This window comes from Episyrphus balteatus, chromosome 3 (assembly GCF_945859705.1).
Source record: "Episyrphus balteatus chromosome 3, idEpiBalt1.1, whole genome shotgun sequence".
Lineage (NCBI taxonomy): Eukaryota > Metazoa > Arthropoda > Insecta > Diptera > Syrphidae > Episyrphus > Episyrphus balteatus.
In genome coordinates this window covers 36,266,503-36,282,947 of record NC_079136.1, presented here as the reverse complement: position 1 = coordinate 36,282,947, position 16,445 = coordinate 36,266,503, and the positions used below count along the sequence as shown (strand labels likewise).

At 30.5% G+C, this 16,445-nt stretch overlaps 2 protein-coding genes across 2 annotated transcripts; both read left to right on the top strand.

Moving 5' to 3' along the window:
* The first annotated feature begins 1,669 nt into the window (after positions 1 to 1,669).
* On the top strand, positions 1,670 to 7,501 carry LOC129914551 (coatomer subunit gamma). The gene is made up of 9 exons (XM_055993865.1): positions 1,670 to 1,863; positions 4,252 to 4,382; positions 4,524 to 5,048; positions 5,107 to 6,217; positions 6,277 to 6,458; positions 6,527 to 6,701; positions 6,763 to 6,948; positions 7,005 to 7,157; positions 7,235 to 7,501. The coding sequence occupies exons 1-9, from the start codon at positions 1,824 to 1,826 to the stop codon at positions 7,363 to 7,365; spliced, it is 2,634 nt and encodes an 877-aa protein (XP_055849840.1). The 5' UTR covers positions 1,670 to 1,823; the 3' UTR covers positions 7,366 to 7,501.
* Positions 7,502 to 10,217: 2,716 nt separating this feature from the next.
* LOC129914558 (filamin-A) lies at positions 10,218 to 15,476 on the top strand. Its single transcript, XM_055993874.1, has 5 exons — positions 10,218 to 10,294; positions 10,365 to 10,588; positions 14,592 to 14,752; positions 14,814 to 15,009; positions 15,072 to 15,476. The coding sequence occupies exons 2-5, from the start codon at positions 10,489 to 10,491 to the stop codon at positions 15,365 to 15,367; spliced, it is 753 nt and encodes a 250-aa protein (XP_055849849.1). The 5' UTR covers positions 10,218 to 10,294; positions 10,365 to 10,488; the 3' UTR covers positions 15,368 to 15,476.
* The last annotated feature ends 969 nt before the right edge of the window (positions 15,477 to 16,445 follow it).

Here is a 16,445-nt window from a genome sequence, read left to right as displayed (position 1 = left end):
TTAATCTAGTACTATCATTCATGCTCTTCTTCCCGAGTAGATACGATTTGTATTGAATTCGTTGAAAATGCGTTCCTTTGAAATTCGGTAGTATACTTCCAGTAGTACTTTGCCACCTCCCAAAGGATGTTCTGTTTTGTATAACAATTTAATGCGTGTTTTTTTTTTTTCTAAAGGTATAACTACAATGACCACTTTTTGCAAAAAGTGGGAAATTTACAAAAGTAAATTTTTTTTTTCTTTTGAGCTCAATTTTTGTTAGGAAAAAACTACAAAAATTGTTTTCACTTTAAAAAAATAAGCTTTTTTTTTTAACTTTGCGAAAAGCGAAAAGTGTAATAAAAATTTCGTGAACAGTCAGTTAAAGCCTAGTATACAGTTCTTTTTGATAAAAGCTACGTTCCTTTGGAAATATTTATCTACTTTTTAGTACTTTAAACTACTTTCAACTACTTTTGCTATATTAGCTGCGTTCCTTTGGAAATATTTATCTACTTTTTAGTACTTAAAACTACTTTGATCTACTTTGCTATACTGAAAAAGTAGTTCAAAGCAGCTTTAAGTACTAAAAAGTAGATAAATATTTCCAAAGGAACGCAGCTATTGAAAAAGTAGTTCAAAGCAGCTTTAAGGCTTGGCCACATCAAAGGGTACATACGGTAGCGGTACGGGTACTTGTATGAAAAAAATTCCAAACTGACACATCGACGTTCAGATGTGGAATTTTGTTCATACAATTACCCGTACCGCTACCGCATGTACCCTCTGGTGTGGCCAAGCCTTTAAAGGCTTGGCCACATTGGAGGGTATGCGGTAGCGGTACGGGTAGCGGTGAGGGTACTTGTATGAAAAAAATTCCAAACTGACACATCAACGTTCAGGTGTGGAATTTTTTTAGTACAAATATCGTTACCGCTATACCGCATACCCTCCGGTGTTGCCAAGCCTTAAGGCTTGGCCACACTGGAGGGTATGCGGTAGCGGTACGGGTAGCGGTGAGGGTACTTGTATGAAAAAAATTCAAAACTGACACATCAACGTTCAGGTGTGGAATTTTTTTAGTACAAATATCGTTACCGCTATACCGCATACCCTCCGGTGTGGCCAAGCCTTAAAGTACTAAAAAGTAGATAAATATTTCCAAAGGAACGCAGCTCAAAAAAAAAATAAGTAGCGAAGAAAAAAAAAACAGATGACAGTAATAAGTTTTTTCCGCAAAAACAATGAAATATAATTTTTTTGTAAACAAAGTGAAAAAAATAATGAAAATTATTTTTATTTTTATTTTGAATATAATTCAATTAAAAAGTTAATAACTTTTTATTATTAAAAAGTTAAAGTGACCTCAACTCCATATGCGTTTCGCCCAGGTATGACAGTGGGCTCATCAGTTAGATGCTGTCATACCCTTACTAAGACGCAAAATTTTGGTCCATGAATACAGACACTTATAAAAATCACAACCTGAATAGACTGTGAATTTTAACATTTTAGGGGAACATGTTTAAAATCCGCAATTTTTTTTTTTTTTTGATTGTGAAAATAGATTTTTTAACATACCTGTCTTTTAAACTGTTATAATTATTGGAAATTCAAAAAGTGACAGCATTTTCGCCTTCATCTTTCCAATTCGCTTGGATTTTTTCAATTCGCCGCCAACTCCACATCAAAATGTCACATTTGACATTTTCCAGCGACTGTGCAAGATTGTGACGTGTAATTTATCTAGTGCTAGTGCAGAAAAATTGAATTTTAATCTGTAAATTATTTCTAATAATTTCATCTTTTTGGCTTAATCCAATTAAAGAAAATAATTCAATAAAATGGGTAATTTCCGACGTGAAAAAGAAGACGAGGATGAAGGTAAGTTTAGAGCAGTTTTTTAAGGCCTATTGATGACCGGGTTTCATTCGTTTTGTTGTCGAACACTGATGTTTTTTGGCTTTAGATTTATTGCAAAATTGTATTTTTAGATAAATTCTTATAATAAACAATAGTTTAAAGTAAAATAATAGCTTTGGAGTGTAAAGTTATTTTGTATAGAAAGCTAATTAAAACTATGTTTATGGGATTTGAGTAAAGTTTTTGTGACGAAATATATACATATACACACTACACACCTTCAAGCTAACACTTGCTTTGAATACGTACTCTATGTTGGTTGAACAAAAACATGTACTAATTTTGTTTCATTACCAAAAAATGTTAACCTTATCGTTTTATTTAATTTGCCAAAATGCTAGTTGATTTCAGTTTTTAAACAAGAATCCTTAAATTATAAAAATAATCACAAAATTAAAACCTACTTTTACTAAGCTGTGTTTTTTTTTTTTTTTTTTTGTAACATAGTAGATATTTAGCTCAGTACAATTTTGCACGGAAAAAAACAACAAATGATTGCTATGGATAAACAAAACTTTTTTATTTGTTGGGTTACAGAGAAAACAATAACAATTTATAACAAATGAAAGTAGTCGTTTGTTGTTGTTTACAGCATAAAATGTTTACTCAGCAAAATATTGAGTTACCAAAAAAACACGGCTTATATACAGATATTATGAAATAGCACGCACAAAACTTGTTCAGTTGAGTCAGACGGGAGCATTACGTTTTTCGTCGCGAAAAATAGAAATAGTTTTAAAATCGTTAAGCAACTCACAATGCTGCGATTTTTTTTTACAAATTAGTTTTAATTTAAGTAATGTAAATAAAAAAACAATCACAATGTACATTGGGATACGAACCTGGGCCGGTGGGAGTAAAAGAAAAATAAAAAAAAAAAAAAACAAAAACTGCTGTTTATTACGACATATAATTATTAAATTTGATTAAAAAAAAAAACGCTTCTCGTGCGTCTTTTTTCAAAATTTTTCAAATTTCAAGCAACGAGAATCGTTCATTGTTTGGGTTGTTGATTGTTAATTCTTGGCAGCAATTACAAAAAAAATAAACTTTAGATAATAGAGTAAAATTAATTTAATAAATTAGTATCTACGGTTTTTTGCATATTAATACCAATAACTTCCTTATTACTCAAAGTAAAGCCTAGTACGCTGCTGATGCGAAACGAAATTTTCCATACAAAATTTCGTTAACGAAATCTTGAACGAAATTAAATTTGTTTTGTTTTTGCTTTTAAACTTATTTTTTGATGTTTTTTCTTGAATTTTATTATTTGTATTTTCATAATTTTTATTTTGCTATAATACACGATGGTATTTTTTTGTTAACATATTCGCTGTTGACTTTGGAGACTTTAAAATTTTTCGTTTCGCTTCAGCAGCGTAATGGGCGTAAGATGAAAACTTTTACCATTTTGAAATTCCCTTTAGACGCGCATATTAAAAAAAAAAAAAAATGGTCACCTGAAATTAAAATTATTAAAAAAAAAAGAAACTTATAATATTCATTCTTTCGTGGTTCTGATACACAAAAACGTAAGATGATGAAATCAAAAATATACTGAACGATAAAAATCCAATATTTTATGAACTGGTTACGATAACACTTTTCTATGACTTTTTGGAACAGTTATTAGTGTAGTGTGTTTCGTAAGTGTAGTGTTCAGTACTATTCATTCCATTAGAAGTAATAATTTGAAAAGATTCTTTCAAATCACCATTATAAACAAAAAATAATGTTCATATATCATTAGTAAATCCCTTTTAACAGTTGTGCCTTATTTGCCTTCGGATAACGAGGTATAGGTACATAGTATAATGGATGATCACCATGACCTTTCCTAATACTAGTGTGAATGAGTTTTTTTAGTTGATTTATATCACAGGCGAAGGAAGTATTTCGAAATAAATGTTAAAACAAAAGAAGAGTACCTTTCCGGTACATCAAACAATAAAAGTAAAATTTCGAGAGCGTTGTGCTATTTTAATGATAAAACATAGTGACATAGTGATAAAACAGATCCGCTAAAATAAATAAAATAAAATAATTGGAAATGAAACGTGATACCATCCAAATTGTAAACATTCGATTATGAACAAAGCATCAGAAATTAATATTTTAACTTGCCTTTTCGTTGTGTGTTCTTAGTTAATATTTTTTTTCAATTGTATAGAAGACGTAACTTAAACAAATTATACTGTCATAGCAACGTGTTCTTGTTTGGTCTTTGAAAATAAATTCGTCATATTATTATCTAACCTACAATGCAAAGCTATCGTCGAATTCAAAAATGTTGGCGCTTTTTTTAAATTATCCCCATTAAATACTAATTTTAAATTAAATTTTCAGGTCAAACCAACATCTATCAGAACTTGGAAAAAACATCAGTTCTCCAAGAAACGCGCACATTCAATGAAACACCAGTCAATCCAAGAAAATGTATACAAATCTTGACCAAAATTCTTTATCTAATTAATCAGGTGAGTTTCTAAAAATTTCATTTTTAATTTCATTTATAAATTGATTACACAAGCAGCTGCCTGCAAGTATGAAAATACACAAACCTCTTCTTCATTTTAATCATTTTTAGCTTTTATAATCGATTATTAATTTATTTACAGGGTGAAGTGTTGGTTTCTCGTGAAGCTACCGACTGCTTCTTTGCCATGACCAAGTTATTTCAATCGAAGGATGTAGTTCTCCGTCGCATGGTCTATTTGGGTATCAAGGAACTCAGCTCAATTGCTGAAGATGTCATCATCGTAACCAGTTCCTTGACCAAGGACATGACTGGCAAGGAAGATCTATACCGTGCTGCTGCTATTCGTGCTTTATGCAGCATCACTGACAACACCATGTTGCAAGCTGTTGAACGTTACATGAAACAATGCATTGTTGACAAGAATGCAGCCGTCTCTTGTGCTGCCTTAGTCAGTTCCCTACGTTTGGCTGGACAAGCTGGCGATGTAGTCAAACGTTGGGCCAATGAAGCCCAAGAAGCTTTAAATAGCGATAATATTATGGTGCAGTATCATGCTTTGGGTTTACTTTATCATATAAGGAAATCTGATCGTTTGGCTGTTTCCAAGTTGGTCAATAAATTGACTAAGAACTTCCTTAAAAGTCCTTATGCTGTTTGTATGTTGGTGAGTATCTAATTTAGTGAGTTTTGTTTGTCTTATGTTTTCATCGATTCTTTTTTAGATTCGTATCTCATGCAAATTAATCGAAGAGGAAGACTTCAGTAGTGATGAACTATCCGAATCTCCTATGTTTACTTTTATCGAGGCCTGTTTGCGTCACAAAAGTGAAATGGTTATCTATGAAGCAGCTCATGCCATTGTCAATCTTAAAAACACAAACGCTCGTGTTCTTTCGCCAGCTTTTAGTATTTTACAATTGTTTTGCTCTTCGCCAAAGGCAACATTACGTTTTGCTGCTGTTCGCACTTTAAACAAAGTTGCAATGACTCATCCAGCTGCTGTAACCACATGCAATTTGGACTTGGAAGGTTTAATAACCGATTCGAACCGTTCCGTTGCCACTCTAGCTATCACAACTTTGCTCAAAACCGGAGCAGAAAGTTCAGTTGAACGTTTAATGAAACAAATCTCTTCATTTGTTGCTGAAATCTCAGATGAATTCAAGGTCGTTGTGGTTCAAGCAATATGCGCTCTTTGCACAAAATACCCACGCAAACATACCGTTTTAATGAATTTCTTGAGTGGCATGTTGCGTGAAGAAGGTGGATTGGAATACAAAACTTCCATTGTTGACACAATCATCACAATTATTGAAGAAAATGCCGACGCCAAAGAGTCTGGCCTCTCACATTTATGTGAATTCATTGAAGATTGTGAACACACTTCTTTAGCTGTTCGAATTCTTCATCTCCTCGGCAAAGAAGGACCATTTGCTAGCAGTCCATCCAAATATATTCGTTTCATTTACAATCGAGTTATCCTCGAAAGTCCAATTGTAAGAGCTGCAGCTGTTACAGCTTTGGCACAATTTGGTGCATCATGTCCAGCATTATTGGCCAATATTATGGTTCTGCTTGGTCGATGCCAAATGGATCCAGATGATGAAGTTCGTGATCGTGCAACTTATTATTATCACATTTTGCAATCAGACAAACAGGATCTCTACAAAAGTTACATTATTGAGAGATCGAATTGTTCGTTGCCATTGCTTGAAAAAGCTTTAATTGGTCATTTGAATGGTGATCTATCTGAACAATTTGATATGTCTATTGTACCCAAAGCAACTATTATTAAGGAGGAAGTATCTAGTGAAACTATGTTGATTTCAAATGGTAAGTTACAAATTAATAATCTGCAAGATTTTTAAATGAGAATACCATTTTTTGTTCAGCTCCTCGAGTACCCAAAATCACCCGCGAAGAAGAAAGTGCTGCTCGATTGGCATTGCTGCCTGGAATTCAAGTCCTCGGCCCAATCCATCGAACTACGACACCAATCCAACTTACCGAAAGCGAAACTGAATACACTGTGCAATGTGTTAAACATATTTTCAAAAATCATATAGTATTCCAGGTAAAAGTGCACTCTGCATTTTATTTAAAGTCATTGGTCTCAATTTTATTTTTTTTTTTATTTCCCAGTTCGATTGCCTTAATACCCTGTCCGATCAAATACTTGAAAATGCCCGAGTTGAATTAACCATTCCAGAAGGATTTACCACTAGAGCTGTTATTCCTTGCCCCAAGTTGCCATACAATGATTTAAAAACCACATTTGTCATTGTTGAATTCCCTCCAGATGTTGGAAGCTCAGCTGGTAAGAAATAATAGACGATATCTCAAAGAAGTTTAGATTAAAGAAAGCTTTTCATTTTTAGCTACATTTGGTGCAACCCTTCGATTTGTTGTCAAAGATTGTGATCCAACAACTGGTGAACCAGATTCTGAAGAAGGTTACGATGACGAGTATATGTTGGAGGACTTGGAAATTACAGTTGCTGATCAAATACAAAAATCGAAGAAGAGCAATTTTGCTGCTGTTTGGGATGCGGCGAATACTGAAGGTATTTTCAATAAAAAAAGATGACTAACTCCAAACTAATTTTATTTATTTTATTAGAATGGGTTGAAGCTGAAGATACTTATTCCCTATCTGCTGTAAACACTCTACAAGATGCCGTGAATACAATATTGAAGTTTATTGGTCTTGGAGCTGCGAATATGTCAGAAAAGGTTGCCGAAGGAACACATACGCATACACTTTTATGTTCAGGTACAATTATTTTTTAAATACAATTTTATGCATTTTTTTGTACATATTTTTTATTCTCATTTTTTATTTTACAATAGGCACATTTAGAGGTGGTGCAGAGATTCTTGTACGAGCTAAATTGGCTCTTTCTGAAGGTGTCACAATGCAATTGACTGTCAGAACGACAGATTCCGATCTAGCAGAGCTAGTTACATCGGCAATAGGATAAAACTTTTAATATTATCTTTTTTTTTTTAATTTTTTTAGAAGCCTAAAATACTCTATTCAAGGCTTCACAATGTTATTTTTCTTTATATTTGTTAGTTTTTTGAATTTTGAATTCTAGCAAGTTAAACAAAAAACAATACATACACACATATACATAAAACATTCAATATGAGTATAAATGAAGCATTTAATATTAAATGAATGCATAAATGTTAAATGTAATGATTTTTTTCGAGTTTTTTTTTTAATATAAATTAAATGATTCATTTTTATGTTATGAGCATTATAAATATTAGTAATAAATAAATATATATAATTAACTAAGCAAAAATACAGAGTTTTTAGTTGAGAAGATTTGCATTTACAGCATGATGCTATCGTATAAACAATTTGCTAAAGATCAAACAGTGAGTTTAGAACCACGGTGAATGGTCAGAACAGTTCTGAATGTTGTTCTTGTATGTTGAAAATAATATAACATTTTCATTGATGTGAATCATCAATTATTTGGATGAATTTAAAATTCATATTTATCAAAAACAATGAACATTTTTAAATCTCTTTTGTACACAAAAATGTATACTCCAGACATTTTATGGTAAAGGAAAAATGGTACGTTTTTCATATCACTTAAGTTCGATTAAACTCCTAAAATAAAATTTGTGTGTTGTACGAAATGTTAGAAATAAAAAGGTTTTGCAATTAAGAAATTGATTACTTAAGTCGTTTGGGAGTATACCAGAAACTAAAAAAGGTTCTTTGGAGGTACCGTTACTGATGAGTTTCGAAATGAGCCATTTTCAAGAAAATTGAAAAATATTATTAGGAGGAACATATATGTATCTCGTCTAAGCGAGATATTTAAAAAAACAAATTCAGAATTCTCTAAAAATCTTCTATTATGTAATGTTTTTGATACACGCGTAACTCGCAATGCCTCGAAAACTATTTGGTCTTGTGGGGCGTTTGCCATTTTAAAAAGCACGTATGTATGTAGCTCTGAGTATCTCAAGAACGACTTATCACAAACAAAATTTGCAAGGATCTTTCTGATCGAAACAGACAACATCAAACTTTTTTTTTGCTACAAGTAGCAAAATATACTTTTCATAATGTTTTAGGATGCTGAACTCGAATGCGAAGTCGAAAATATTCTGGAAGAAGAAAAAAAAACAAAAACGAGAGTAAAACAAATTGATTCATATTTTTTTGCATAACTTTTTTTTAAATTTGAAAAATGAAAAGAATGATCTGTGTGTTAATTAAAAAAAATTGACGCAATATACGAGATTAACTAAAAACTATGTCAATTTTCACTGAAAACGGCAACCCGTTTAAAAAAAATATGTTTCAAAAAAAAATTTAATTTCTTTTTCAAAAATTTTACTTATTTTTAATTTTAAAGTTAATATTTGTATAAAAATTTCGGTTGAAATCGGTTGATTGGTTTACAAGTAAGTCAATAAAGAAGAAAACGGTTCTATACTTAGGTATAAGTTACTGTTAGTGACGATTCAAAAAAACATTTCCTCTATTTTAAAAGTACGACCCTTGTAGACAAAAACACTTTAATCTAAATCGTTCTCTAAAAAAGTAATGTTTTACATTTGGCTTATATGGAAGGTAGCGTTAATTTTGGTTCTAAAAATAAAATTTTAATTTCAACTCTAAATGAACAAGTTTGAAGAAAATCGTTCATTACTTTAAGATAGATAGAGACATAGAGAGATTTTGTACCTTAAAGTAAAATGGCATGATGGTGTTAATAAACCTAAACAAATTAAAAAAAAAAAAAAAATTTGCCTGATAAAATTGATTTTTTATAAATTCAAAAATACACTTTTTTTTCTTAAATTCAGCTTTATTTAAATAGAAGGGCTGCTTACCCTAGAATAAATGATTAATTAATAAATGACTTAGTCGTTTTACTATTAAAAATTCTATGCTTATGCCGACTTTTCACAAGCCGGTTTTTACTTTACTTGAAATAATTCTCACAAAAACACAGCTAGTAAAAGATTAAGAGCATTCAAGAAATCAAAAATTAAATAAATTCAAAAACTGAAAGCACTTAAACCAGAAAGCCACTTTTTGTTCAATCATGACATTAGTTTCAACTTCTGACTATTTTTTTGTTTTTCAATACTTTTACCTCAAAAAAAAAAAAAAAAGAACCAATGATGGTTTTTGAAGCTTAAAAGATATCCCCAACTTTTACTGACACATGGCCAAATTGTCATTCACCCGTATGACGCATTTCCTAAAAGAAGGTTAAGGTAATAATGTACTTGTGCACTCTATGCACAGTTTCTCTGCATAGTGCAACCAAAAAATATGTGAATCACTGGCCCACTCAACTATTGTCACCACATGACGCGAAAACATCAAGTAGGTCCTACAGATGCACCTAATTTAAATAAATGGCAAAACCAAAAATAAAAATGTTCAAACTAATAAGCTCCTCGAACATCTGTTAAAGAGTGTTCGAAATCCTCCTAAGAAATTGAACAACAATCAAATGAATGCCTTATGCCCTCCCCCATGTTTTGTTTCAATTCAAAATACAAGAAATTTATTTTTGGAAAACTATAGATACAAATAAAATACATGAAAAAGAAAAAAAAACAAACAAAAAAATAGGAGGGACCCCCTCCCATGATGCTAACAAGTCATTCCCCATCATCATTCTCGAACAAAGATTTGTCGCTGATCTTTTTTTGTATAAAAAATAATGTCATTCGAAAGTCTATATAGTTTTTAAAATTTTATTTAGCTCCACAACATGAATGGAGAGGCGAAGTCCGTTGGCTGTTGGCGTTTTCAACCTTTGGCTGGCTTTGGACAGTTTTCAAAACATAAACTTGCTCAGTTTGTAATAAAAATTTCTCGCGACTGGTCGGCTGCTTTTTCGTACGGATTATTTACTCTTGGTAAAGTGAATTCCAATACGGGCGTTTTAGTCTCGTAAATATTTCGAAACATCTATACACATCGTTTCAGGAAATTTGTTTTCCAGACACTATACAATATCGAATATATCTGAGTCAACGAGGACGGAGAGGCGCGTGCGATTATTAAATCATTCAAAGTTATTATTGGAAATATTTTAAGCGGAAGCAGAAAGATGTTCAAAGTATCTCAAGAGATTTGTTTGAGCACGAATAGTGAGGCAAAACAATCTGATGAAATTGTTTTTGGAAAGTATCAGAAAACACCTGACATGGGTGGGTTATTTGTTTTTATTTTTTAAGAGTATTTTGCAGTTTTGTTCCTAATCCCTGTCTGCTAAAAAAATTATAGAGAAGGAAGTTGTTTTGGAAAATTATATATTTTTTTATAGAAGAAAATCCACATTGCCTGATGTTAGTGCGCAACAAAATACTTTAAATCAATCAATCTTATTTTTTTTTTTTTTAAAGCTAACAATAACATTATAATTGGTTTAAACAGAAACATAATCAAACAAAAAACAACATTTAGGTAATCTCAAAATAAGAAGTCTAAAAAGCATTAAGACTAGTTTATTTATAAATTGTTCCATTAATTGTTCCTCCTACATGCGTTTTTTAAATTTTGTTTTATTTCACCGATTAAAACTGAAAATCTATCTGGGTTGTTTAGGTAAAAAACAACTACTTTAAGATTTTTTGATTTTTTTTGCGAGAACCGAATTAAGGGAATATATTATATATCTACCTAATTTAAAAACATGGCGTTTTGATCAAACCGACGCACGCTATAACTACATAGAGCCCAAAAAGTGGGGATTGTAATTCCTCCTATGTGCCCTGAATATTGGAATCTATTAACTTAACAAACAGCAATGTTCGAGATACATACTGTTTATTGATCGTTTATGCTTGCTCTTAATTTGGTCAACAAGGTTTTTGCCACAAGAACCAAAATATACTTTTCTATAGGTTTTTGATGTGATGAACTCGAATCCGAAGTCAGAAAATTTTTATTGGTCTCCGTTTTTTGAAATATTATCGTTAGAAAATGTCAAAAAACGTCATTTTGGCTGTTTTTGAGGTTATGCTTTTATGTGGGGTAATTTATTATGAATACATTTGTAACGGTATCTATAAGAACTTTATTCTTCCAAAAACTGTTTAAATTTTTCCGATATCTCTTTTACTGCCCGAGATATTAAAAAACAAAAAAAATATGTGTGCAATTCACACGTGGTAGAAGTGAAACCTTAAAAAATAATTTTTGTTGCAAAAAAAAAATAGAAAAAATCTACCTATTTTTATTCTATCACCTTCAAATCCATGTTTTTTATATGACAACCTATATGTATTTTATATCATCTTAAAGCTTATATATCTATCAGGTCTATGAGACATCTACAAAAAGAGCTAGAATTTTTTGAACTCAATCAATTTCCATTAAAAAAGCGAAAAAAACACGTATTTTTGTCTTCTCACGCTATTAAATCCATTTTCTTCCCTAACAACCTATTAAAAATTTTATACCATCTGAAAGCTTATTGTCCAAGCTCAAAATATATATATCGCTCAGGTCTACGAGACATCTACAAAAAGAGCTAGAATTTTTTAAACTCGATGAAATTTCATCAAAAAAAGCAAAAAAAAAACATTTAGTTTTATGTTCTCATGCTATTAAATCAATTTTTTTGTTTAACAACCTATAGAAAATTTTATACCATGTGAAAGCTTATTGTTTCACCTTGTATAATGATATATAAATCTTATTTCAAAGATGTCTACAAGAGAAGGTAGAATTTTTTAAAGTCAACCATGTCGAATTTCCAGACTGAGATTACGGTACTTCCTACACTGGTAGCTGGTCATCGCCAACAGATCTCTACAGGTGTTTTGAGGTATTTTTAAATTTTTTCAATTTAAGATTGTGTAACTTGTAGAGCACGTAACGTTATGTGTGATATATCAAATAAAAGGTTATGTTATCAGCATGCGTTTTAAAGTTAAATCAAATTTGTATGTGCACTAGATCAAAAGATATAACGTGTGTTGGAAAAGAACATCTTTTTACCGTTATCTCCAAATTTTGAATATGAAATTAATTGAAATTTTGTACAGTTATAATTTATTTAATTACCTACCTACAGTACAAATTTCATTTATCTATCTATTAAAACAAAAAAGTTATAACAAGTTGAAGTCGTGTCGCGTTTTCGTTTCATCTTGTTTCAAATCACTACTATACTAAAGAAGTTTTCACTTCAAAAATTAAGTAGCGTTCCTTTACTCTGAAAAAGCACTGGCCAACCAAATTAAATTTTTTTTGCCACAAGAACCAAAATATACTTTTCTAGTGGTATTTAGGTTGCTGAACTCAAATCCGTAATCCGTAAAAAATTCTATTAGCCTCCGTTCTTAAAATATTACCGTTATAAAGTGCAAAAAAGGTTTTTTTTTATAACGGTTATATTCCAAGAACGGAGGCTAATAGAATTTTTCTGATTGCGGATTCGAGTTCAGCAACCGAAAAACTTCTAGAAAAGTATATTTTGGTTCTTGTGGCAAAAACTTTATGACATGTGACTTAAACTTTAGATTAAATTTAGTTTCTCTTTGGCTTATTAACTGAAACTTTAAATTTTCCCGATATCTCTTTTATTGCTCGAGAAATTTTAACGGTTTTGGAAAGAAGAATATCTGTTCTTATAATCACCGTTACAAATTTGTTTATAATGAATTACCCCACATAAAAACAGAAGCTCAAAAACAGCCAAAATGACGTTTTTTTAGCATTTTATAACGGTAATATCTCAAAAACGGAGGCCAATCAAAATTTTTCTGACTTCAGATTCGAGTTCAGCACATCAAAAACCTCTAGAATACTTTTGGTTCTTGTGGCAAAAAAAAGTTCAATTTTGTTGACAAGTGTTATTATTGTTCTTCTGAAATGTTCATATGAAAAACTAAATTATTCTCTTTTTCAAAAATGACTCCAAAGATTTTTATTTAAATATCTGTCCACCACAACAACAAAGATCGTTTTTTTTTTTAAATATTTGTCATTCGTTCTTGAACAAACTTATGTCGAATTCATTTTTTTTTAAATAGATTTTATAGCGATTTTTTGTTTAATAAAAAATGTTCGGCACATTGTTTATGACAAGTAAATCGCATCAAAATCACTTTTTAAAGAATTCGACATTACATTTTTTATACCAAATTTAACATTTACGAATTACAGCTTTCTAAGCAGTTCGAAGTACAAGCACAATTGAATCGGTCGTTTTGTTAAAGCTGATCAAAGAATTCATGAAAGAATAATTTTAATTAAATTTGATCATTAATTTTACATAATTATAACAAATGTAAAAAGAAAGTATTATAAAATGTTTTTAAAAATACGAAAGCACCTTTTTATATTGTTTAATCTTCATATGTTTGAAAATTTCAAAAGTTCTGGTATAGGTACTGTTCTGAAATTTGCATAATAAATAAAAAATTTGCATTCATAATTATCATTAAAAGTTGAATTAAATTGAATATGTAATTTTATTCTGGCATTCAAAGAGCCTATACACGTGCAACAGGGTACACGTTTCCTTAAAACCTCGATAAATGAAGCCCATGGAGAACATTACTCTAAACAATTTTTCGTTTAAAAATATCCAATACACATTGTAAAGTAGCATTATTAATAATAATTTATACATGTACATATTACTTATACACTAATTTTTACATTATGAACTTTATTTGAAAATTGTACACTACGGCGTATGCGTAATATTTTTATTTTTTGTTATGGGAAACAAAAATATATACCTATTCGGTTTGTTCATATTTCTATGGTTTATTTACGATTATGATTAAATTGTGTGCATTAACCTTCAACCTCGTAAACCAGTAATGGAGGAACGTTAGGGTTAGATACGAAAACGTAAAAATATCGATCTTCAGACAAAACTTGAAAAATGTTTGAGACATTTTTTTTTTCTTATTTAATAAAGTTTATAATAGACTCATGGTTGTAAAGAATTGTAATAATTTTTAATGCAATCATGCAAAGAATGCAAATGAATAGAAATTAATGCAGGTTAATATTTTTAATGCTTAGGTTAAATTAAGGAGCTCTTATAATTTCCAAAGCAGTTTTGAAGAAAATTAAAATTAAAAAAATCTAACGGTGTTTATTTGTATTTCAAAAATAGATTTATGAAAAATAGAAAACAGTGAAACTTTGTTCTTTAAATTAAATCATTTATGTTCAAATTGTTTTCAGATATATATCCTCAAAATAGTAACAATGTCTTCATTGCACCAGAATTAACTGATGTAACTCGAGTTCAGTTGCTTCATTTTCCAAATGGAGCAATGCGAATAGGCAATGAAGTATGTTTTATCATCAAACGAAATGGTGTCAAAGGAAACTTTGAAGTTAAGGTTAGTAACAGTTATTAATAAATTACTTTTAATACATTGATAAATGGCATTTAAATTTAAGGTTGAGAATCCCTCAGGAGTTTTAATACCCATTCCACTAAGAATAGTTGATCCAGAACGTCTAGAAGTTTCTTTCAACCTAAATCAATTGGGATTGTATCGAGTACATATAAGTTGCAATTCAGTGACATTGCCAAGATCACCTTTCATGATTGTCGTTATTTCTGGAGAACCTGAACAACAGAACAAACCCGAAGGTAAATTTCCATTTTTAAGATAGTAGGTAACTAAAGCCACTTTACCCTCTCTTTTCTTATAGTACCTATTTTCAAATCCGATGCATCGAAAGTTACATATCGTGGCGTTAACATAGGTAACATCAAAGTCAATCAACGTAACGAATTTACCATTGATGGCTCAGAGGCTGGAAATAATATTTTGTTTGTTGGAATTTTTGGACCAAAAGGACAATGCGATGAGGTTGTTATAAAACACATGGGCAGGAATGTCTACAGAGTTATCTATCAAGTTCAAGATCCTGGCGAATATATCCTAGCAGCAAAGTGGGGAGATGATCATATTCAAGGATCACCTTTTAATTTAATAGCTCAGTGATAGACTAATTCTTATTTGGAAAGATAATGTATGTGTTTATGATTAAAATATTTTAGAATTATGTATTATTTAGGTTTCAATAAATATAGTAATTTTATAAAAACAAAAAGCTTCAAAGGCTAATTATATACTACAAACCTTATCTCATCAGAACATCTGTCTACTGAACTCATAATCAATATGCACCAAATATTCGTTTTTATAAAATTTACATACATATTTGGATCTAATTCAATAGAAACAAATTTAGATTTATTTATTTTTAGGTGATCAAAAATAACACATTGAATGTATGATGCAATGCGAACAAATAAAAAATATTTATTTAAAGAATTATAATTAATGAACAATTTACTGTTGGTAAACATTTTCAAAAACAACATAATTAAAATTAAATGTTAAAAAAAAACAAGAATGACTCTTGCAGACAATTAGCGTAATAGTGAAGTTTGTTCTTCAATTCAAAATTTGTTCAAAAAGAGAGGATACAAATTTAAATTAAATGTGAACTAAGTCCCACGAATTTGCTCTTAGAGTTCATGAAAGCTCTATGTTCTAGCTATGTTCCAGAGACCTTTTTTTTAAATTATATTTAAAGTTGATTTTCAAAAAAAAAAACAATTAATTTGAGCACATTTAAAAAAAAGGAATACAATTTGGTTTCCAGTTTGTGGTTTTGAAGTTCTAGGTTCTAAGATAATAGGATTAGATGAAGCATCAACTTGACCTCTCCCTCTCCAACCAATAAAGGAATAAAAGGGACATTGAATCTGCATTTGAGGATGATATTCTGAAGCATCATACAAATTCATGAATTAGTTTTTCTGTGTCTTTCAATATTTATCATACCAGGATTTGAGCCTTTATTCTATTTTCGATGTTGCCAAAAAACTAAGACACTGTAAGGATTTTGGTTTAAGTTTTTTTTGTGTCTAGCGTTTTTCTTATACTTTCCCGTACAAATTGCTTACATGGAGATAGTATTCACTTTCCAGGCGTCAGAAACGATATGCCATCTGTTATTTTCAAATAATATGTAAAAAGATACGCATAGGTAGTACAACTTTAACGTGCTTCC